Below are 23,964 nucleotides of genomic sequence, written 5' to 3' on the forward strand. Positions count from 1 at the left end.
CCAACCAGCTTAATATTAATAAACCTATAATGATACGAAATTTGACTTGAAAACTATAGATACAACTACGCGACACTCAAAACATCAGTTAACCCTGAAGGGGAATTGAAGAAGAATCGAAATATTTTTCTAAAGCATTATTATAGTTTGGAGGAATTTTAAACAATATCATAAGTCCAATCCAGGTCCCTGCTCTTAAACAGGAGGACAATTGCAAAGGGAGTCCATCTAACATATATGCTTGAAAGATAAGACTGCCAAGTACGCATCTCACTTTCACTTTGATAATTTTGGAACGCTTGTAGAACACTCGCCACCTCGGGAGTACCAAGTAGCAAACGGAAGAATACACCGCCTATCCCGGGTTCTGGTTCGAACGCGACTACAGTATAAACTATATCCTTTTGTTTAACTTGAGTAGTCCGACTAAGATAGGGCTCACCAACGGGTTTCTGGTTCCCATACATATTCATAAAGTGGTTCGTAGAAACTTCTTTATGAGGGTTATCTATGTCCCGTGTAGACCATAGAAGGTCCCTTGTTTCCATAGAGAGTTTTGTAATTAGCACCAATCCAGGTGGTCGAGTTCCTTTGATCTTTCGGCCCAGTGGAGTGGCAGTATCCGCTTCGTGCTCGGGAGCGGAATTATACCTCACGGCTTCAAGCCAAGCAGTATATATAGCCGAGGAAAACTTTTTGGTGGCCTCTTCAGGTTCGCCTAGAGTAGGTATTTCATCCATAATTGCTATGATGCCCCCACGGCGATCAACGAGAAGTTGTAGTGACAAAGCTTCTCTAGTGTTTGTTACTTGGACCGTTAACGGTCGATTCCCGGCGGAAGAACGAATATGATCTTCCGAATCGAATTCGTGTAAGCCATCTAATCCGTTAAATGCTAACGGTATGAGCCTTTCCAAAACTGGGTGTGACCTGAAAGATGCCTCACTACCCATGTTATCTTCTACTCTACCAATCCAGCCCTCTTCCGATAAACCGCCACGCTTTATAGCTCCCGGCAGGAAGGGTCTGTATATCTCTTGCAATTCTAGTCGCTCCCCTAACCTCAAGTGCTGTTGGACCGCAAGACTCCCGTGAAAAAAGGCTTCCGCCACTTCCCCCCTTACCGGAGAGTTTTCGTCGGTGGGGCTAGATAGTTGAATATGAAATATCGGTTTTAGATCTAAAGTACCGGGTTTAGTATCGTCACTTATCCATCGAATCACGATTGCGTTTATCAAGTCTGGTCTTTTCAAGCCAAGACCCGGCTCTGTGAAGTAACAAGTATCTTTGGCGTACTGTGATACTGCTCTCACTTCCGGTAAGCCCAAAATGATCAGCCAGAGCAAGCGTGTCTCGACCCCATTCTTGAAAGTAATCTTTCTAGTACCCTCGCCAGACTTAGTACCCTGGTCGGACTCCGTAACCTCGTAGAACGGATTCGTCAATACAACTGGCCGTGATTCGCTATACTCTACCGACATCTTAACTATATAGGACAATATGGCTCTTGAAGCTGGTTGGACATCTAGAAAAGTAAAAAACCGTATCAGATCTCCCCTTCCCGGATCTTCACCCATAGCTATCGAGTCCACTGATTTCGATAGCTGAGAGCTTTCTTTAGTGGCCAAGGTCTCCAGCACAAATATATCTGCGAGACTAGATGATTGATCGTCAGACGAGTCGAAGCTAGGCTGCTGTAAAATAGCCAAATGATTTAATTCCTCAGACCAAGCAAGCCGAGGTAGCTTTTTATCATTCGTCTCTATTTCCTCCTCTGTAGAGCCAAAAATGGTCAGCCTGTGGGTGCTCTTTCCCAGCTTCGATGGATCACGGAGCACCGCCAATTTTTCAGGGCTAATACTTCTATCCGCTAGAAGGTTAGGCCCGGGGTACTTCGGATCCTGAATCAACTTAAAAGTTTCAATTGCCTCTCTAAAGCCAGGAACATCATTTGATGTGTCTGCTTCTATATCCCTAAGATGCTTCCTAATGTATCTGAGTTTGAGACCACCGACCCGTTCCTTAATTTGACGTGGAGCCTCGAGCTCGGGCCCAGAATAATCAATAGGCCTTTGGTCTTCGACCCGAAAACGAGTACCGGTTTCGAAGGATACCGCGAGAAGCTTTGCTACAGCTAGACTAACTTGGCCAGCCTTGGTCGCAGAGTTGTCTACAGACGAAATTGCCGCAGTTGAATCTAGTGGTAGCTCTTTTGAAAGTCTAAATGTCAAGTATCTTCCGTCAATTGCCGGGCGTAATTTAAGAGGAAGGCCGTATTTAATGCTGAAAATATCGTTTACTCCGAGGACCCCGTCGTCAGCCGCAATCAGGTGAAGAATTGATTGCCCTTCCCAAGTCGTTGCTATTTCCGAAAAGATTACATCGAATCTTTTCCGAATACCTATGCCAGGCATATCAAGCTTTGTTCCATCGTCGAAGTGGGCAGCGAAAGAATCCTTCGTCGTCCCTGAAGGGGCACCTGAGGATCCCGCTCCCCGTCTTCTCCTGGTACCCCCCAAGGCGTCCTCGGTTTTGGGTTGCACGCGCCCAATTGTAAGACCCACAAACTTGGATCCCCCACCACTGTGAAGCCAGGCAGACCGTATAACACTCGCAAATACGTGGGGAGGGATCGCTTTTTCGGGAGGCTCCGCCGATGAAATCTGGGGGGATATAAAAAGGTGCCCGTCAGATACTGAGGCGTAGGCCTGGAAGGAAACATCCGCCGTATACCGCATGTTCAACGGCATATAGGATCGTTTTTCCACGTTAGAAGGAGAAGAGGGCTTAACGGTAAAACCTAGAATCCACGGTAGACCTAGCGGATGGATAGATGGCTGTGAGAATGGTGAAGACTCCCAATTTTGCAGTTGCAATGCAGGTGTGAGGCTTCTACCACGCGATGGAGTCTCATTCATAATGATGTCTTCGTCAATGGGGAGCTCTACATCTTCCGAATCGACACCTCCTACTATTTCGTCGGGAGAACCTTCTTCCCTGGGAGGACTCTCCATATTTTCGTCTTCGCGGTCGCCGCTTGAATGTGCTGCCGGACGTTTTTCTAATTCCAAAAATATATCGGCATACTCGATTGCATTCGGCTCACCAATAGCACCGACATCAGACTTTGAAACTAGTTTACCACCGGGCCTGTACAGAGAGAAGCGTATATTCGAAATTTGAAGACGTGATAATCCGTACTGGTAGTCGCCCAATAGTTGAATTATCCCATATATCTGCCAAGGTTGATGCAATATGACCCAAGCGGCATCATGGATACTAATATATTGATCTCCCGAAACAAAGTCCTTTTCGACAATGTTTGGACTGACATCGGCCCGCAAAATAGAAAACCCAGCCCCATTTGGCATCACATCCATTCCGTTCTTCAACCACAGCTTCACAAGTCGCTGAATAGCTTGGAAGCTGTACGGGTCGCGAACGTTTTGTATCGTGAGGTACCGAGGGCTCTCGAATGGCTCCGAATTACCAGGTTCGGCTTTCGAAGCAGCGTACCAACAGCTGTAGATAGTAGCATCGAGGCCTGTCATAATGCCCGTAACATCTTCCAGCAGCTCGAAGAAAAGGTATCTGTCTTTTACAGAATAAAAACACCTTATCGTTACCGGGCCATTGGATCGCAATGACCTCAAATCAAACGAACGAGTACGACTAATGTCAGTCAGAACCTCGGATCGCCCGACTGACTCAAAGAATTTCTGTATGTACTGTTTAGAGTATTCCCAGAAGACGCCCTCTTTCGCGACCTCTGAGACTTGGGTTGTAGCGACGGCATGATCACCTGCATTCTTAGAAGATTCCAGAGACCCAAACTTCATATACATGTCATCGTGTTCGAATCGAAGAGTTGATTTTCCTTGTATTAGATTATATTTTATTTCGCGGTCAAGATTGCGTACTCGCAGTGTATGCTCAGATGGAGCTCGTGCTAGAAGATCCTTTTCAAAATGGGGGGTTCGTGGCAAATAATTCGAAGAGACAGTTTCTCCCACATTTTCATTGGAAGAAGAGCGGCTCTCGAGCCGATCGGCTATAATCTTTGCGTTAGACTGTATCCCACATATCGAACGAGGTAACTTTGAGTTATTTGGTCTGGGGCCTAATGTTTTCTGGGAAATACCTTGTTTGGTGTACACTGGCTGGCCGCGTTCGTATATAACATGGCTCAAAGCCACACAACCGAAGGCCAAAATATAAAAGCAAAAAATATGGAACTTGGATATCTTCCCTCTACGCATTTCTAACGTACGGCTGTACCGACCGTGGAGCGTAATTGTAGTTCTGTATATATTTGTTCTGGAAACGCACCTTAAATTAGTTTGAGAATTTAGTAACAGTTGAGAGTTGAAGAATTATTATAACGTTTTGGGCGCCTGGATTGAAGACGCTTTATGTATACGTTCAACTTAACTTAATAAAAGTAAAAGGTCAAGGGGCTGATATCGATAGACCATTGTCGACATGTTTCGTACCAAGACCTGGAACCATAGCAAGGCAAAGTAAAGGATGCATGTATACAGCCACCTAACGCATGTATACGTCAGATAGCACTCTCTCTAGGGCGACCCGTTTGGCCGAGGCACCGAGTTCCCTACTAGATAACGCTAAACTTCAGAACAATGATAAGCTTTGACAAGTTGTATCAAACTTCTAACAGTTACATGTTGCAACTTGAACGATTGAATCAAAGCTAATCTTGGAACTAGACCAAGCTAGTCCATAACTACAACTTTGCCACGTGCACAGATCGATGTAAGTTTTGTATTTATCAGGCGTAGACCATTTATTTCTCGATTCTATTGCTCGGAGAGGGCACATGGGTGACTGCTCACTTCTAATTTACTCCTTAAGTTTCCATTGTTTTCCTGCCAGTTTCCTGGGGGGGTACGGGATTTGGAGGCTGGGGGTTGGTGACGAGTTGGTGGGGCACATTCGGCAGGATTTGTGTGTTGGTCAGGCAGATGAAGCTGGTGTTGTAGCTGTGGTATTTTTGAGCTGGCTGATTACATAATCCACCTGCTGTGTGCGGTGCTCGGACTGGAACGCAACTAAGACTACGCTTGGTCAGCACTGCCTCCCTGCTTGGAAAGAGACATAGCTTCTATTGAACTCGTATGAAGTTGCTAATATTTTGTGGCTATCACAAGATCTTTATCGCGTCGACATACATATCTATATCTAACAAACATTGACTGCGCATTGGCGGTATAGTAGGTATTGCTATCAAGTCCTGGCCTGTGCAGTTGTGGTACGCTGCAGGGGCATGCATGAATTCGAAGTTGCAGTTGTCAACTGGGACAGGGAGCGCTGCTCGAACTCGAGCTCTCTCTGGTCCAACTGGCTTCGCACGCGCTAACCAAGTTATATCCTTATCACCATATCGATTGGAAGAATTGACCAAATGTGGGGTCGGGTTTCAAGTACGGCGTAACTCGCAGCACAGTGCAAAAGATAGGAATTAATCTGACCAGACCCTCAATGTAACTAATGTGGTGAATTGAATGTGATATATTTTCACCCAGCGAAATTCGAAAGTGGCAAATGCAAGCGGCCACCGACGGCCAATTATCAATCAGATCAGAGTGACACCGCACCATGGAGCATGTTAGTTAAGAACTATAACGTGAATGCATGTTAACTACTTAGCTAGTTACTAAGTACTAGTTATAAGGCTGTGTGGATCAAATAAGCTCGCGTAAGCTAAAATCAGGGTGCGGTGTTCTCTTTCCCCCTCTTTCCACCACACCTTCGAAGCTTGCCCCTTACAAATACTCTCTTGATCTCTCTCTCTCTCTCTCTCCTAAAACATCACGATTTCTTTTTTCCTCCTTCCTACCAAAAATAAGATTTATTTTACGAGTATCACGAAAATTCTAATATCTTAATCCTACACAATGTCTGCTCATAAGTTCTTGATCTGGGGTGGAGAAGGTTGGGTACGTTGAAGTCGCAGCTGAATTCATGAAGCTTAATAATCACGTCTGGAAAACTAACATAACACGCCAATTGCCACCGTAGGTTGCTGGGTAAGACCGATTGTTCATCGTCCGCAGCTGTAAGAACGATAGATATTGACGATACTCGAATATCGATAGCCATCTCAAGGAACTGCTCCAGAAGCAGGGTAAGGAGGTCGAAACCACCACCATTCGTATGGAGAACCGCGAGTCTGTGCTTCAAAAACTCGAGGAGTACAAGCCAACCCACGTTCTTAACTGCGCTGGTGTTACCGGACGACCAAACGTCGATGTTAGTTCATCCCTTTTCATTCCAATTGGTCATTCTGATGCGTGTTTTTTTTTTTTTTTTTTTTCCCTATACGGAGACTAATTTTGGTGGGGATGTATGTATAGTGGTGTGAAGATAACAAGGAGGCCACCATCCGAAGCAATGTCATCGGTACCCTCAACTTGGCCGACTGCTGCTGGTTGAAGGGAATCCATATCACCAACTTTGCTACCGGATGTATCTACCATTACGACGATGAGCACCCAATTGGCGGAAAGACCTTCACTGAAGAGGATACTGCCAACTTCTCCGGCAGCTACTACTCTGCTACCAAGTCCAAGGTTGAGGAGGTATGTGATATTCACCCACATCCAGACCTGCTAATCCATCAGTTACATGGGTTCGGTAATGTTTGGTGTGATGTTAACTAAGATTCCACGTATAGATCATGAAGCAATACAGCAATGCTTTGGTTCTCCGACTTCGTATGCCAGTCTCTGATGACCTCCACCCACGATCTTTTGTCACCAAGATCTCCAAGTACGAGAAGGTCGTTAACATCCCGAACGTATGTCCCCTACTCTTACCTATGCATGATGTACTCGCTGTTCTATTGTCCTTCCGAGTCCTAATAATTACGATAAACATCTAGAGCAACACCCTCCTCACCGACATGCTCCCCGTCTCCATTGTTCTCGCTGAAAACAATGAAACTGGTGTCTACAATTTCACCAACCCCGGTGCCATTTCCCACAACGAGGTTTTGGACTTGTTCGCCAAGTATGTCCGCCCAGGATTCACATACAGCAACTTCACTGTTGAAGAGCAGAGCAAGATCTTGAAGGCCGGCCGAAGCAACTGCGAGCTTGACACCACAAAGTTGGTTAACAAGTTGAAGGAGTACAACGTTGAGATCCCAGAGGTCCACGTTGCCTACGAGGAGTGCTTCAAGAGGATGGCCGCCGGTGGAACAAAATAAGTTCCTTAACTGCAATACCTAATACTAGTCATTCACCCCGTGGCTGCTTTGCCTATCACCACCGCCATGCTCACGTTCTCCGCATGGTGGTGGGGCTCTATAGCAATAGATTTTAAAGTACCAGTTGTAATAAACCCAACTAATAAAACCGGGTTTTCAAGCCCTCTCGTACTATTCAATTACTTCCTACCGATTGTATACGTAGTTAACTAGTTTTTCCCGGTAATAGTTCCGAGTTCAAGTCTTGGGAGCTTTCGTAATCACTGGTTAGCCAGAAGCAATTTGGTAATTGGCACATGTCAGCATCCGGCCATTCGTTAGCGCTGAGCCATTTGCTATGCTATGACGCCGATGCTCGCTTATGGCTGCTGCTTGCGCAAACACTTTTTCTCAACCTTCAAGTTTTCTGCCTTATAAACTCGACCTGATTCAACATTACCAAAAAAAAAAAAAAAAAAAAAAGGAATCCCCTCCTCCTCCACCCCTCCTCTCCTTCCATCACTACAACCTCTTCATCGACAACTTCATCGATAGCATCGCCGACATCCCAGAGCCTCATAATCTCCTATCGTCGGCTCCAAGATACCGACAACGTGTTAATTCTCTCTTGTGCCGTTGGTTAACTCCCGAAACCACTCAGCTTATCCCGGCACCCAGCAATCTCGCAAAGCTTTGATCGCAAAGCTAACCAAGCTAACCCCACCAACCCGAGCCTCCCGAAATTCCCTTCCGCAACCTCCTAACGAAACCACATTCCCTCTACTCTTGTAACGTCTCCCGTAAAGAAAACCCTCGATACTTGCTCCGATGGTAGCAGACACCGAATACTATGACCGTCTAGGCGTCACGCCGACGGCGACCGAACTCGAAATCAAAAAGGCCTACCGAAAACTCGCCGTCACACATCATCCTGACAAGAACCGTGGCGATGAGACCGCCCATGCCAAGTTCACGGGGATCAGCGAGGCTTACCAGGGTATGTCATTCACCATCTTCTCCTAAACGGCTCCCGATCGCGCTAGACGGCGCCAGGAGGCTTTGTTGGGGCGAAACACCATAGAAATAGTGTAGCTTGGATTGTTCAGAGGATAAAGGAGCTGACGATACCTTTTATTATGGAACTGTAGTGCTGAGCAATAAGGACTTACGAGCTGCATATGACAAGTATGGACGAGACAAGGCAATGCCAGACGCTGGATTCGGTATGATGAATTTTCCCCGCGGCTCCCAGGGTATCCAGAGAGGGGTAACGGGTGACCTAACATGACTTTGACTTCTAGAGGATCCAAATGAATTCTTCTCGATGATCTTCGGCGGCGACGCTTTCGAATACTGGTAAGGTTTCATCGTTTATATGTGCTTCCGGTAGCTGCAAAGCTAACCTTGCTTGCACTCATAGGATCGGCGAAATTTCCCTAATGAAAGACCTTACTAAGACCATGGAAATCGCTATGAAAGATGTCGACCTCAATGAAGAAGACCCCGAAGCTCTTCAGAAGCAAGCGGAGACCGCACAAGCTCATGCTCAGGCTCAAGCCCAGGCCCAGGCCCAGGCACAATCCGGTGATCCGTCCCAACCGACCGCTGAAAAATCTGGCGCGACATCGCCATTAGATACACCGCCTGTATACACGCCTACATCCTCGACTTCTCCGGAAGCCTCCAAACCAGCCACTCCAGCCCCCGAGAGCTCTACTACCCAGGCCCGTGTCCCATTACGCCAAGCTATTATGGACAAGACGGATGAAGACCACCGTCAACAGGTTCTCGCTGACGAGAAGGCTAGGAAGGAAAAGGATATCTTGACCAAAGAGCAACGTCAAAAGCAGAGAGATGAACTTCTAGCATTCGAAAAAGAGCGACGGGAGATTCGTGAAAAGCGTGTCGCTACGCTCGTTGCCAATCTCATCAACAAAGTCAGCATATGGACGGAGACAGACGCCGACTCCGATCTGACTAAGAGCTTCGAAGAGAAGATCCGTTACGAAGCCGAGAATTTGAAGATGGAGAGCTTTGGTATTGAAATTCTACACTGTGAGTTGCCATTTTTCTCTAGACTTTAATTGATAACAGATGATCTGATAATGGGAATATACATAGCGATCGGTCAAACCTACACTATGAAAGCAAGCACCTATCTTAAATCCCAAAAGTTTTTAGGCATTCAAGGTTTCTTCAGCCGTATGAAAGATCGCGGCACTGTCGTCAAAGAAACTTGGAACACAATATCCTCAGCCATCGACGCCCAAGTAGAAATGGAGAACATGTCTAAACTCGAGGAAGCTGGTGGCGAGGACTGGACTGATGAAAAGAAAATGGAATACGAACGAAAAGTTACCGGCAAGATCCTCATGGCGGCGTGGAGAGGTAGTCGGTTCGAAATTCAAGGTGTCTTGAGAGACGTCTGTGATCGTGTCCTCTACGACAAGACTGTGCCACACGACAAGCGTATCCAAAGGGCGCATGCTTTGATGATGATTGGAAAGATCTTTAGTGAGGTTAGAAATGCATCGCAAGCTTACACGCCCTAGAACCATTTATTGGACGTATGACACTAACAGTGCCTTTTACTCAAAACTTTAGGCCCAAAGAGATCCCGACGACGAAGCTGGTGAAGGTGTCTTTGAATCCCTCGTTGCGGAAGCCGCTAGGGACAAGGAAGAAAAGAAAGGGAAACGAAAGGAAGAACGAAAGAAGAGCGGCAGCGGCGGTGGCTTCTTCGGACATAGCAATTCCAGCGCTTCAACTGACGCTAAAGCCGCAGAAGCTTCATCGTCGTCACAAACCAAAGCCCAGTAGAACAGTGGCGGCAACGCAACTAACAGTGGCAACACAGATAACAATATTCAAAAAACACGAGAGGGCGGTGGTAGGACTTGGAAGGAGTTTATCGGGGTTCGTAGCAGCAATAGCGAAGGGGGTACTAGTCGTCGAAAGAAGATTTCGAACAAATTGAAGGCGTTAAAGGGTATCGTAAGCAATGCCGAAGACGAAACTGGCAGGGAGATTCTCTCGCAGTAAGCTTGGCTCTTACTTTTTAAACAATAACGGAACTGCAACGCCTATCAATGCTTACTTTATCGAAAGAGGAGACAAATGAAAAGAAGAGAATCGGGTTTTGTTTTTCGCAAGTAGGTACTTACCCTCGGTACCTAGCTATTATTACATATGGTATGAAAAAAAGCGGAGGTCGTGGGCGAGTCTTCATTTGTGTATGAGGTATATCAGGGAGTGGATCATATACTTTACACAAAGCGACTTACTTTACCACCTCATTCTTTTAACTTTATATTCGGCGATGATTTTCCGGCTGTCCACTCATATTGTTTCCCGCCCCATGTTCCATTAATTTGGCTTTTTTTTTATTATCTTCCAGCCTGTTTTGCATGTTTCAATTGTCCTTTAGACTAGCGGGTCTTTGTGTATCATCATTGGTCATCCTCTTTTTTCCCTTTTCCATTAATTTCTACTTCTGTATTTCTTTTTGATTATTCCCACAGAATACCAAAACTGTTTAACTTGGAGGCCCCTTGGTGTTCATACTGCTTCATTGATTGATTAATATCCTTCGGTTCACAGATGCGAACTAAGACAATTTCACCGCTGCTGATTCAATGATTGAGAAAAAAGACTAGTGACCAAAGAGCGATATAGCGGTTAAATGTTCTCACATTACAGCATATAAACGATTGGGTGGTCTGGAGGCAAGACGAGTGCGAGTTCAGTACCATTTACTCCGAGTGAACGGAGACAAATTTGCAAATGCAAAGACGACCCAAATTTAAATGTCGAAGCACTTCGCTATTTTCCTAAGAATAAACGTGTTGCGGGTATCCCGTGACACAAAGTCCGTTTGCTAGACTTGGCTCTGTGCCACGTGACATGGCATCCTGGTCACGTTGGTCAAGGACAATGAATGACCACATTACAACACAAGGCTGAGAATTTCCAACAACCCTGCGCCCCCATAGCCACGCAAGCTCTTTTATCCACATGCTTGCCTGGTTCCGAATTATATCAGATGGGATCTCTTGCAATCATTTGTATCAGAGCTTCTAAATGCCTTTCACTACGATCTAAGCTAGCAGGGCGTTATCATATGGAACGGAACCATAAAACCAACAATGAATAAACAACTTCGCGTCGGCCTTCAGTATGGCAAAGATATTAGCTATCAAGGCTCCCAAGTGTTATGTTTTATCAAACGTCGAGCGAAGACTGGGCACGTATAATCTACCTAGATGCTGAAAATTTTAATAAATCGATGCTGGCAATTGAGGCTAAGAAGCTACGCTGGCGTCATACAATTATAGTGTTACGTGAAGTGCACCACAAAGTTTCCTAACGTAAGGAGGCTGAGAAAGATATGCCGGGAAGAATGCTCAATCTGCACGATTCCGGCTGGGTGCAGCGGCACAGTCTTCTCTGATTGGCCAAAGGGCATTACTACCGCTCGCAGTGAAGCAACTTGCGGGGATTACGCAAGGCACTGACTTTTTTGACATCCGGAAATCTTGGGAGCTCCATGAGTGAGGCTTCTAGAAGATTGATGTAACTCATTCTTTAGTCTGGGGGACGCTCACCTCTGCCTTGGCTCATTCTTAGGACTCCAGACCGCCTAGACGCAAGCTAGCGTTGCGGAGTATCTATTGAACTAATTAGCAAGCGTACTTAAAACAGAAGTACGAAGATGAAATAGGTAATGTTTTCTCCCAGGCTTATGGATTGGGTTTTTGCCTGTGTAACAGTAAGATCGGAGAAGCTAGCCGGTCTCGAGATTTTCGTATTTCCCTATTTGGTCCCGAACATCTCCGAAAACGTATAACTGCTGCCTTGGGAAAACACCATTTTCTGATTCTTTTAAGTCAAGAGCAAACTAATTTTGAAGATCACTTCCAGAATTACCATCGGTTCGGGCCGCGGGACGTATGTGCGAATTTTTCGGAAGATCTATAGGGCACACCCCTGTTTATCGAATTGCAATTGAGAGACTCTATGTGGGTGTAGCTCTCTTTATCTACCCATTCGGGATAAAGAACGCAGGAGACCTTCTCTTTCTGTGATTCCGAATAGCAAATCCATTCCTTTAGGTGTCAGCTAGGTTATGCTATTTCAAGCGTGACAGAACATTTCGCAGATTTCAACTAATTTTGTCTCCGCGGCTGTACGACTTTTAGGTCGTGAGCTCAGAATTCTTATATATTCCCGAAAAACAAATATGCAAGTTATGATTGCTGTAAATAAAACAAAGAATTATATATTTAATCATTCGGATCAGGTCTCAAATCCAAGCAATCCCAGAGTTAGACTATTATTCTCTTCTTGCCCACTGCTAAACTGAGGTAACAGAAAGGCAGCTCGCTAGCCCGACGCCCGTTACTAGCGATTAATTATCGTACAAAACTGTCTCCCTCGATCTCTCGTTCCCACTGGCGTCAGTCGCGAAAAAATGCTTAACAACCTCAAAGCCGCCGTCATAGTCATATTATCTCGACTCAATTATACCCAGGCGTCCTCATTCACCCCTAATTGTACTATACCCCCTTACGGCACAATTTACGTGTCCGCACCCACGGTACGCAGTACACTTAGTATCTTGTGGGAATGCCTAGGCATTCTATTCCTTTGCACATGGTCAATCCAACATCTTAATGTTCCCAAGCAAAGGAGGAGTGTCAAAGGTTTTTGGAACAAGTTCAAGGTTTACGTTCACACCTTCTTAGGGAAAGCTAAATGGGCGGGTTTGGCCCTGATAGCACTGGAGTACCTTCTGGGGAGGGCTATGGCTGAACGGAAAGCTGCTAAAGATGGTGTTAGAAAGCTTCAGGAGTGTTATAGTAGCAGGGTCATGACCTTACGGGAAAAGTTGGAGGGTATGTATATACACCTATGAATAGTGATGCTGTAGGTGTCAGAAGACGTCTGAGAAGCCGAATTAACGTCAACATATGCAAATTTTAGATTTAAAACAGCCTAGTCCCGAATTAAGCAGATTGCTAGAACAAGGAGCGCCTTCTTGGGGAATTGCTCACGTTTATATGGCGAACGCTGGCTTCTTCGTCCTAGATACGGGAATATCAATTCCACGTCTCGACAGACCGTTTAAAATCAACGAAGCACTCCTTCGGGGCCGTTATTGGGCTCTCAATTGTCGGCAATGGCAAAAAATAGCAGTCGAAAACGATTACGTGGATCTTCCGAATATAGAAGCTGCAGTGCTCGAAAGGCTTGACCATAAGAGCGCACCGGTAACAATCCTAGCAGTTCTGCAAATTGCGACCCATATCGCCCAGCTGGTTACCCGCACGGCCCTTGGCCTGCCATCAACGCCGCTTGAGATAGGTACACTCGCTTTCGCCGCACTAAGTGCCGTTATATACGTGACATACTGGGATCGTCCGCAAGGTATCGAAGTGATCCACGAATCGAAGTTAGATTTTGACAGATTACCACTGCCGGGAGGTGTAGGAGTAACGATTGACGATGTAGATGTCGAAAAAAGTTTCAAACTATATAAACTACGAAACGAGCTGATGGATCTTGGTCACACCTACCTTTTCCAGGACGACTACCCTTCAGTTTCACTCCCGCCGCAAACTAGTCTAGACGAATGCCCGATTCCTATCCCTAATCATGCAATTCCCGTACTTTCATTCGGCTCAGGGTCAAAAATTCGCACGCCCTGGAGACGCTTTCTAAGGAGATTAGGGCCTAGTAATGAAATTAGCTACGTTTTCTTGACTTCTGCCTTTGGTGGACTAATATTTGGTGGTTTGCATATTCTACCAATTGATTCCTCAAATGTTGTTCTCCTTGAGTACATCATCTGGCTCTCAAGTTCTTGTGTCGTGGCAGCCTGGCCATTTCTTATGTTACGGTCAAGTTTCGTCGTTCGGCGTCATTCCGACAATCGTATGTTTGACGCCAATCCGATCATGCAGGGTCAAATACTACCAGCTGTAGAGAAAAGTTCGAGGAGTCGGCTGAGAGTTAGAACTTTGGTAGTCGAGATTGCCGTTTTGTATACACCATATCTATTGGCTAGAAGCTATTTGCTTATCGCTATGTTTAGAACTTTAGTATTCCTCTCTCCTGTGTCTTTTGAGAACACATGGGCGGCGCTGCTCCCTCACTGGGGTTAGAAGAGAATATAATTTCAGTTATAGTTATTGTTTCATTCTATTTGAAAGAAGGATTTGTAGCTTTATATTAATTACGACTAATAGTGTAAATTAACATCATCCTACTGCGATCGACAAACATGAATTCTAGGCACGATTGAAAAATGCATTCATGTATCCTTTGCATCTATATTCCGGTAAATAGATAAATTAAATTTAAAATACAAAAAGTTTAACGTTGATGAAAGGCAAAAAGGACCGCTTCAGCTTTTATATCCCTTGAAAACAGAAAAATTATCAAGAAAATCCAAAAAAAAAACAATTTAACAATGAATTACAAAATAGCATAGTTATTTTCACACCCTCCTCTCCTCCCAAGCTTTCCCGGCAACTTTTACAAACTCCTCAATCTGTCCCGTCTGCTCACACATCCCTCTAAAAACACCCCCTTCAACCTCCAACAAAGCCTTCGGACTCTCAAATTCCACAACCCTTCCACCTTCCAACACAAGCACCCTATCATAATCCATGATAGTATTCAACCGATGCGCAATCGTGATAACTGTATAATTCGTCTCCCTGATAGCCTCTTGAATCTTCGCATCGGTTTCGTGATCAATACTACTTGTCGCCTCATCCATAACCAATATCGATGCTCCAGTTAAAATAACTCGGGCTAGACATAGGAGCTGGCGTTGTCCTTGACTTAGGTTCAGTCCTCCTTCCGAGACTTTTGAGTCTAGGGAGGAGAAGATGTTTGTATTTTTGGTTGTGGAGCCTGCGGTTGATGCGGCGCCGGGGGTAGCGGTGCCTTGGGGTATTGGACTTGCGGTACCGGATGCTGGTGCTGTTGTATTGGTATTGACAAGGTTGACACGGGATAGAGCGTTCCTGCATTCTTCGTCTGTGTGATCGTCGAAGGGGTCTAGATTCGACCTGATTGTTCCAGAGAATAGCACGGGATCCTGTGGAATAATTGCAATACGACTTCGTAGATCTTTCAATGTGATTTTTGAAATATCCAATCCATCGATCACAATACTTCCTTCTCTTGCCTTCAAAAACCTGAAAACAGCAAGTGTCAAAGAACTCTTGCCAGCACCGGTACGGCCGACGACACCAACCCTCTCGCGGGGTTTAACGTCGAACGAAATTCCCTTAAGAACCGGGTCAAGATCTTCCGCGTAAGCAACTACCAAATCCTTTACTTCAACCTTTCCTTCGTGTGGCCAGGCAGCAGGTGGTGTGGCACCGGATTGATCTTCTGTTTCAATAACAGAGTATTCAATGACTCTCTCTGCGGCATTGAAATCAAGTTCGAGATCGGCGTATCGGCGAAGAGCCCAGATCATGGCGAAGGTATACTCCATAGCGAACGACATTGCAAAACCGGCGAGTGCGGCATCCATATTCGGTAAGGTAACAACCAGACCGCCGACCAAAGTACTAAATACGGCCCCGAGGTAGGTCATTCGGATACCCATCCAGCGGTTTGCAAGGTTGGTGTAGTATGTTGCTTGAGCGTATGTGTCGATCTAGATTACCAGTGTTAGTAACTTCAAATACGGTATGAAAAGAGAGAAATAGAGCATACCCTCTTGTCCATCTTCTCGATATAAGCCTCCCCTTCACCAAAGGCCCGGATAGTCCCAACACCCAACAAAACACTTCCGAACAACTCAAAGATAGGACTCTTATTCACACTCTCGATTCTCTTGATTTCTCTTGCAGTCTTCAAATAATAAACAGCAATAGCCAATCCAATTCCAAACAATACAACAGCACAAACCAACATAATCGGTGTAATGAATGCTGCAGCAATAACAATACCCACGAGCGATAGGACAGAATATCCAAAGAAGGCAATGTGACCAGCCAGATTGGAATCGATCTTAGTGAAATCCGCACTGAAACGATTGAGGATACGACCAACGGGGGTGGTATCAAACCATCTTGTTGGAGCGCGGAGGATGGTGTGGGTCATGCTGTTGAAGAGGTTGATACTAGCACGGTACGATCCGAGGGCGACGATAAAGTATTTCAATGTTGCGAACAGACCGCATAAGAAGCAGATGAGAACATAGAAACCGAGCCAATAGGTTAAACTCTTCTCCTCTGTCATTACCTTGAAGAATTGTTGAGAAACGTGGTGAGTGAAAGAAGTAGTCGTTTGAAGGTGCACAGCTGCAGCAGTGGCCTCAGATCCGGTCCAGAGCTTCATCCACCACTGCCGTCCAAGACCAAGAGCCTGCGAGACAACGAAGAAGCCGATGCAGATCGTCCAGAATGGAATACCACCGCTGGATTGGATATATTTATTGTAAACAGAGAATTTAATAGCACCTTTCTCTCTGGCTTCCTTCTCCACGAAAGTTCTTGGCTTCTTCGCATCCTTGACGACCGCGGTAGTTCCATTGGTGTTACCATTAGCTTGGCCACTGCTTTCTGCAATAACCTCAATCGCCAACTCTTCGTTCATATCTTGATCGTGCTTCTGTGCCTCCTCTTCCTGTTCAATGATCTTTGTCAGGCTTCCCGTCCTCTTAAGGTCGGTAACCGACGCCGCTCTCTCAACCTGCCCTTCCTTAAGTTCAACGATATACTCCGTTTTCGGCAAACAAAGCTGAACGTGATGTGTAACCAAGATTCTCGTTCTGTCCTTCATAATCTCACCAGTCAAACAATTATTGAAGATCTCCTTTCCGACGTGAGCGTCCACCGCAGAGAAGATATCGTCGAAGATGAGTATCCCGGCACGAGAGTACACCGCCCTAGCAAGCGAAATTCTCCATTTCTGGCCCCCGGAAAGATTGATGCCTTGCTCGCCGATAGCAGTCATATCTCCATCTTCGAGCATTTCCATATCCTTCTTCAATGAACAAACTCTGATGACTTCATTATAACGTTTTTCGTCAAATGGAAGGCAGAATAGAATGTTATCCTTGATAGTTGCATTTTCAATCCATGGAATTTGTGAAACATAAGCGGTAGATCCAGAGAGTACCCATCCGTCAGCATTAGCCTTTGAATCATATCTCAATGCCTTGGGTAGTGGTCTCGGCATCTCCAAAGATCCAGTTAACAAATCAGCTTCTCCGAGAAGAGCAGCAAGCATAAGACTCTTTCCGCTTCCGGTAGCTCCGGTAATCAATGAAAGTTCGCCAACAGGGAAGTCGATGTTGATGTCTCGAATGACGAATCGGTCCTCCTCCTTCTCATCAGAATCGGAGGCCCAAGCGATTGTTGCATTTGTAAACGCGATCTTTGAGGAATCCTTAATATAGTCTTCCTTTTCAGCTGAATCCAAATGTTTCTGGATACGCTCAGCGGAAACTTTAGCATCCATCATATCTCCAATCAACTCGGGAACAATACTCATGGCGAATTCCAACTCCTGGAAGACGGCAAGAGCAGTGAATGCAATAGCTGGAGTAAGAGATCCGTAAATAACAGCGTAAGTTCCAAGACAGATAGCAGCGAGGAAGATAGGACCAAAGATCCAGCAAGCCATGAGCCAGGTATTGGCAATAACAGTAATCCAGACTTGGTTCATCTCATCTTTTCGGACGTCTTCGATTCTCTTTTGCCATTGGTCTTCGAGCGCTGCGAACTTGATTTGTCGAATTCCCTGGAGTGCTTCGGATACCACGGCTAACTTTTTATCTCGGACTTTCATAACCTTGTCGGAAGCTTCCAAGTAGATTTTGGCGATAAATTGGTTGATAGGTGTCAAAATAACGTAAAGTACCAACCCGGAGCAAATGCTCTGCCATCCGAGGATCTGCCACAAGAATGCAAAACCAATACCGATACTCAAAGCTGCTTCGTAGAAGATAAAACTCCAACAACCAAAGTCCGCAACTCTGACAGAGTCAACAGCGATGAGATTAACGACACCTTGTCGTAAGCCCTTCAAAGAATCCTCCTCGGACTCTTCTTTAGTCTTTTTCTTGTCTTTGGCTGTAGAATCCTCGGTTTCGGCTCCGCTATCAGTAGCGCTATCGGCTTCTCCGTCTTTCTCCTCAGCCTTTTGTCCACCCTTGACATCCTTCTTCCTCATCGTCTTATTGAAGATAAGCGAAGCAAGCTCGTTTCTGATGAAAAGGTTCATCTGTCCGAAACTCACCCAGAAGAGAGCATTTGTAAAGGTAGAGTTGACAATCATAGCCGCAAACAGGCCCACGACCCAAACCCATGCGTTTCCAGAACCCCCATTGGGTTTCTTAGTGCTGTGTTCCAAAGCCTTCAAGATCTGTAACATCATGAGATGCGGCAAGAACTGGGTCAGGCACATAACCGTTTGGTAGAGGTACTGAATCGCAAAGTAACTTTTATGAGCACTAAAAATAGTCCACCAGAGTTTATTGCTTTGTTTGAGAGCCCTGAATTTCTCATAGAGCTCTTTGGTTCGATGAGTAGCAGGTAGAAGCTTCATATCACTTTCCTCGAGATGTCCTGTTTTCCAACCTTTAGCAAAAAGATCAGACATCCAGGCGAACATTAATAGAGAGTAGGCGGAAGAAGAATTAGCGTCGTCGACTTGTTTGCCGTCCTTTTCGACACTAGGGCGGCGGGGGACACATGATGCGGCAATTGTGAGGATTGTAGCGGTAACGACTTGGCCGGACCAAAGCCACCAATCAGCAGCGTTGAAGGAGACTTGTAGATCGGTGAACGATAGAATGAATTCGGTGCCACGAGCAATGAACATGATGGATGCAGCCGTGAGCAGGTGGACCGCACATGAGAATGTTTTGAGGTAGTCTCGTTCGAATTGGAAGTACAGAGAGTGTAACAGTATCAATGTCTACCAATTTATCATGATCATCAGCTTCATAATCCTTTCTATAGCAAATATCAACGAAGCAAAACGGAAAGAAAATCATACCCAAGCAGCAGTATACCCCCACCAGCCGATAATAAAACTGAAATCGTTGTGCATCATACTCCTCAATGATGCCGCATAAGAACATCCAGTTCCGGCAGCGGCAGCGAGCAACACAACCGACTTCTGGAGTCGCACAGAGTACTGCCTCTCGGAATCTTCAGTGACGACACCATCTTCGTCTTCGTATAGGTCCGTAAGTCGGATGGAACCTTCTCTTTTCCGTTTATCGAGAGCGCCTCGGACGTTGGGAGCTAGGAAGAAAGTTGATACTGCCGGAGCGAAGAGGGAGATACTAGCGAGGATTGTGACCAGTTGACCAAGGGTCAGATGGTGTTTTTGGGAAGCGTAGTCCTCCATTTTTGGCGACTGTTCCCTCTCCTCTCCTTCTGTGCTTCTGTTATTTCTTCCTTATTTCTCAACCGAAGAGAAAAGGATGATAGAAAGAAGTTACAGAAAATTGAGAAATACCGGGGAGTTTAAAGTTGATGCGAAAAAAAAAAAAAGAAGAAACAGAACGAGAGAATTCGAACGCGAAAGAAGAAAACCTAGTTGATTAGATCTCGGGATATTAAAAACCTCGATCCCCAGAGCTCCTGCCTAACTGATTCAATGGGAAAAAGATGCGAAAAGTGCGGTTCGGGATATATTTCCTTGCAGAAAAACAAGGAATGGATGGGACGATAATACAGCAAATCTAGATTCGGACCGGATGTTATCATCAGTAAGTTCGACCTATGACATAAAGCAAGAGGTTGGATGCATAGAATTCTCACCTTGCAGATGTGCGTAGGCCGCAGTTGCAGCCAGGCAAAATAGAATACAGTATAAGAAAAGATAATACGAGAAAGAAAAACGGAGCAAGAAGGAAAGAAAGATATAAAAGATTCTAAATATCCAGCATCGTGATCAAAAGTTGTATACCAAAAAAAAACAAAAAAAAAAAAAAAAACAGAGGTAGCTATCGAGGTCTATATACCCGCTAGATACTCCAAACGTGCCCCCATCAGGACCCACTGGAGTACTGGGCACCCGGGATCCGGAGTCTACGCAAGTGAACAGGCCAGGAAGTCGCCCAGGCCCTTTTCAGTCGGGTAGAATAAGCATCATACCATCATCCCGACCAAAAAAGACCCTGGTCTGCATCTTGCAGCGAGGTACATGAGGCAAGGGTCTCGAATATGTCGGTGGAATATGCAGGCAAAGTACCGATGCAGTAGTTAGCGCAGAACCTGCCCTGTGATCCAAACCCCTGATCCCTCTAACCACCTAGATCCTCTTCCTGGACTGATTCTGTATTAAGTACTAATATTTTGTGCATTCGTATTTTCCAGGTCTTCCCGCCTGACATCACTGCGTGATATGATATTCATTGGGTCTTGTCGAAATCGCTAATAGAAACCCAAAAATCAATACCCCGCGGTCAAGCAAAAGCCTATCTCGGTACCTACGAATCAAATCGGAAGAGCCATAAAATAAAATAAACTAATAAAACCCGCATATGCATTGCTGGTTACAATTCAAGAAGGGAAAGGGAACTTGAAAAATCAAAAAGCTTAACGTTACATGCGCCGATGGTCTGATCCGATCTTCCCCAATATACCAGACATTGGCACTATGCCCACCGCCTTGAACCCACAAGCTTTGCCCACCGACCCGTGCCCACTACATTCTTTATTACCATGACCCTGTACCAACTATCGTTAAACTTACCTGCATTCTGTATCCAGACTTAAATGCGTATATAATATCCAAACTAGGTAGTTGCTTACCGCTATAGATCTAGATTCCTCAATCCACAGCCCCGATTGCATTTGTTTTTTGACTCATCTCTCCCATGGCTATTTCAAGTGTTTTATCTCAGGCCGCCGCGATAAAATTAACAAAAGAGACATGTGGATCGCACAGGACCGGGGATACCAAGGACAAACATGTCGTATCCAAAAAAGCTTGTCACCGCATAAGGCAGGTGCGAGTATTTTCAGATATTCCATTGAAACAAAAAGAATACTCACAATTATAGATATTCCCAGCGCGAAAAAAGATACCGATATGCCGGTAGTTCACTTTGTTACTTGTGCAATTGCAATTGTGACTTTTACATGAATTCATGAAAGTTCATGCCGGACTGCCCTATTCGCACTGGGCTAAACGGTAACAAGCTGACAAAGGCCCTTCGCGGTTAACCGAGCACAAAGAGTCATTGATCAATAGTTTGTATCTCGTCTACAGCTTCCAAGTACCTTCTTCAATTCAGTTCTCAGCTATATCAAGAATCTATATCTAGCTATAGGTATACTCAATTTGAGAAGAAAAAAAGAAGATATATATCGGACCAAGAGCTCCCTGATGCAGGACAAAAAACAAAAAACAAAAACAAAAACAAAAAGAGGAATGTAATCCGACGTAATCGATAAGCCATCCAAAGAGTTAACCGTCGGAAAAGCCTAGCTCTACAATTGGGAAGTGCACTTGTGTATGAGTCAAAAAACGCGGCCCGCTCAAACCAACCTCTGCAGCTTTATATACCCCCAAAAACCCTTATCCGCTCGTATCCGTGGTTCATTACCCAATTCTAGAGTATATATTCAATGAATTCACCATGATTCATTTCTATTCAATCGAGGGGGAAAATTTTTCAATCCAAAGATCGGATATTTCGACGCTAGAAGTAAGCATAGGTACGTGCATACTAGTATTCTTGATTCTGCAATCTCTAGTAAAAGGATATCAGGTTCTTCAGTTGAGTGTATGTGAAAGCTGTGGTGACACAAACTCAGCTGATAGACATACCACTACGAAAATTGCCACACAGCTACCCAGGTGCTTACTCTGTAGATGTCGATTGAACGTCACACAGGCCTAAACCTTCTTACTCTTCAATTGGTAGATGAACGGACTGCGCAGACGCAAATCGATAAGAGCATTTTGACCTCTGTGGGACTCATTTTCTCCAAACAACCATCAGCATCCCAGTGGAATGATTTCAAGCCAATGCAATAGAGTCTATATATATACAATTCCATAAAACTACATCATAATGCATTGCGGTTCGATTACGGTAACATAAACGTAATGTTCAACCAAAGGAAGCTTGCTATCAAAAAGCTACAAAAGAAAAGGCATGCGCCAGGCAAACTATGAAACTACTAACTTACCAATGAGGAAGTAGCTAAACACCTAGCATCGATATCATAAGAATCATCGTCAGAGCTCCTAGCCCCAAGATCACGGCCCCACTACGGTCCCAGTTTCCCCGTCCCGTACCGCTATCCTCGGGCTTCTTCTCCTTCTTCTCCTCTCCACCTCGTCATAACTCCGTTTTATTCCCTCTCTCAGAAATCGTACTCATCCCATCGCCATTATCCTTCAGGAACGGTTCTAACCCATACCATTCCACCACAAAAGCGCTAACAATAACAGCCCAATCGTTGACAACTGCCTTATCCAAATGCGCTCCATCATCCTCCATTGTATGCCATACCGGCGGGAAAGGCGAAGCAATAATATGTAAAATATCCACTCCTCTTCTTAAGAAAGGTATGTGATCATCTTCAATTTGTAAGCCTTCTGGGAAAACGGTCTTATCACGGTCGGGGAGGAAGAGAGCATGGTCTTTGCCTGATTGTAAAAGATCCATTGCCCGTAGACGGATTTCGAGGTCGGCCATGTGTTGGTAGGCCCAATGGGTGGTTTTGAAATAGGATGGAATACGAGGCGTGGGGCCGCCTAGCAAGTCCAGTAGAACGAAAAGGTTTATCGACGAAAGGTGGTTTTTGTAGGTGCTGTGCGCTGCGTGCATTGTCGACTCCCACACATCCGCTAGATGTCTACGCCGCCCATACCAATTAGCCTAAATCAATTCTCTAGACCTTCCAGTAAAATAAAAAGGAAAGGGAAGCAATCAAATACCTCGCCCCGTAAATGGAATCATCAGCAGTCCACCATTTAAATGCTTCCTCTCCATCCAATAACAAAACCATAAATCCGTGTTCATCCGCCATCGCAAACTCGTCACCTTCCTTCTCCATCTGTGCCCACTTTCTTCTCATTGCCTTATCTATCGATTTGGCAACATGCATGATCATAGCACAGGGTGCTGCACTATCCGTAGCTCCAATAAACCCCTTCGGTTCTATCTTACTATCATAATGTGCCACCAAAACCAATCTGGCAATCTCTCCTTCTTGATTGTCCTTTTTCTTCCATGGCGGATCTAAAGTTGCCCAAAAATTACTGAATGGGACGGGATCTTTGGATAATACCGTTGGTTGTGAGAAGTTATCGTAATGAAGTGACCAGTCCATGTCGCCGAAGAAGCTTGTAAAATGAGCTAGTGCTTTTCTCGACCCTTCGGTATTTACAACTCGAGGGATCAATAGTGGTTTTAGAAGAGGACCGAGATCCGGATGGAGAGTATCCCCCGGCGAAGGGATCTTTTTGAGACCAGCATCGGTGAGTTTTGTCCATGAAGTGGCAGAAGTGATGAAGCTGGAGAAGGCGAGAAGAGAGTAGGAGAGCAGGACGGAGGAATCAGCGATTATCCGGACCATCGTTTCAACAAAAAATGTACGTAAAAGACTCGCGACGAGCCTTTCAAACTTCTTGGAGAAGCCTCTTTTTAGGTGGAAGGGTTGGTTTGGTGTAAATGGTGAGCCTGCTTACGATGGGCGATGCCTAGGAGGCTGACGGGCAGAGGTAAAATTGTCCGCCTGGGAGTGGAAGTTAGA

At 45.3% G+C, this 23,964-nt stretch overlaps 6 protein-coding genes across 6 annotated transcripts; 3 read left to right on the top strand and 3 right to left on the bottom strand.

Moving 5' to 3' along the window:
• Positions 1 to 158: 158 nt before the first annotated feature.
• AOL_s00004g102 (uncharacterized protein) lies at positions 159 to 3,845 on the bottom strand (the record flags this gene model as incomplete). Its single annotated transcript, XM_011118752.1, has 1 exon — positions 159 to 3,845. The coding sequence occupies one exon, from the start codon at positions 3,843 to 3,845 to the stop codon at positions 159 to 161; it is 3,687 nt and encodes a 1,228-aa protein (XP_011117054.1).
• A 2,070-nt stretch (positions 3,846 to 5,915) lies between these two features.
• AOL_s00004g103 (uncharacterized protein) lies at positions 5,916 to 7,228 on the top strand (the record flags this gene model as incomplete). Its single annotated transcript, XM_011118753.1, has 6 exons — positions 5,916 to 5,957; positions 6,040 to 6,047; positions 6,117 to 6,270; positions 6,375 to 6,599; positions 6,695 to 6,817; positions 6,902 to 7,228. 6 exons carry the CDS (start codon positions 5,916 to 5,918, stop codon positions 7,226 to 7,228), a joined length of 879 nt encoding a protein of 292 aa, XP_011117055.1.
• An 807-nt stretch (positions 7,229 to 8,035) lies between these two features.
• On the top strand, positions 8,036 to 10,027 carry AOL_s00004g104 (uncharacterized protein; the record flags this gene model as incomplete). Its single annotated transcript, XM_011118754.1, has 6 exons — positions 8,036 to 8,204; positions 8,356 to 8,430; positions 8,509 to 8,563; positions 8,628 to 9,262; positions 9,329 to 9,726; positions 9,812 to 10,027. The coding sequence occupies 6 exons, from the start codon at positions 8,036 to 8,038 to the stop codon at positions 10,025 to 10,027; spliced, it is 1,548 nt and encodes a 515-aa protein (XP_011117056.1).
• A 2,650-nt stretch (positions 10,028 to 12,677) lies between these two features.
• AOL_s00004g105 (uncharacterized protein) lies at positions 12,678 to 14,370 on the top strand (the record flags this gene model as incomplete). Its single annotated transcript, XM_011118755.1, has 2 exons — positions 12,678 to 13,101; positions 13,190 to 14,370. The coding sequence occupies 2 exons, from the start codon at positions 12,678 to 12,680 to the stop codon at positions 14,368 to 14,370; spliced, it is 1,605 nt and encodes a 534-aa protein (XP_011117057.1).
• A 335-nt stretch (positions 14,371 to 14,705) lies between these two features.
• Positions 14,706 to 19,594, bottom strand: AOL_s00004g106 (uncharacterized protein; the record flags this gene model as incomplete). Its single annotated transcript, XM_011118756.1, has 3 exons — positions 14,706 to 15,884; positions 15,944 to 19,156; positions 19,238 to 19,594. The coding sequence occupies 3 exons, from the start codon at positions 19,592 to 19,594 to the stop codon at positions 14,706 to 14,708; spliced, it is 4,749 nt and encodes a 1,582-aa protein (XP_011117058.1).
• Positions 19,595 to 22,544: 2,950 nt separating this feature from the next.
• AOL_s00004g107 (uncharacterized protein) lies at positions 22,545 to 23,787 on the bottom strand (the record flags this gene model as incomplete). The annotated part of the gene is made up of 2 exons (XM_011118757.1): positions 22,545 to 23,064; positions 23,147 to 23,787. The coding sequence occupies 2 exons, from the start codon at positions 23,785 to 23,787 to the stop codon at positions 22,545 to 22,547; spliced, it is 1,161 nt and encodes a 386-aa protein (XP_011117059.1).
• Positions 23,788 to 23,964: the final 177 nt, after the last annotated feature.

The sequence above is a fragment of the Orbilia oligospora genome (genome assembly GCF_000225545.1).
Source record: "Orbilia oligospora ATCC 24927 unplaced genomic scaffold scaffold00004, whole genome shotgun sequence".
Classification (NCBI taxonomy): Eukaryota; Fungi; Ascomycota; class Orbiliomycetes; order Orbiliales; family Orbiliaceae; genus Orbilia; species Orbilia oligospora.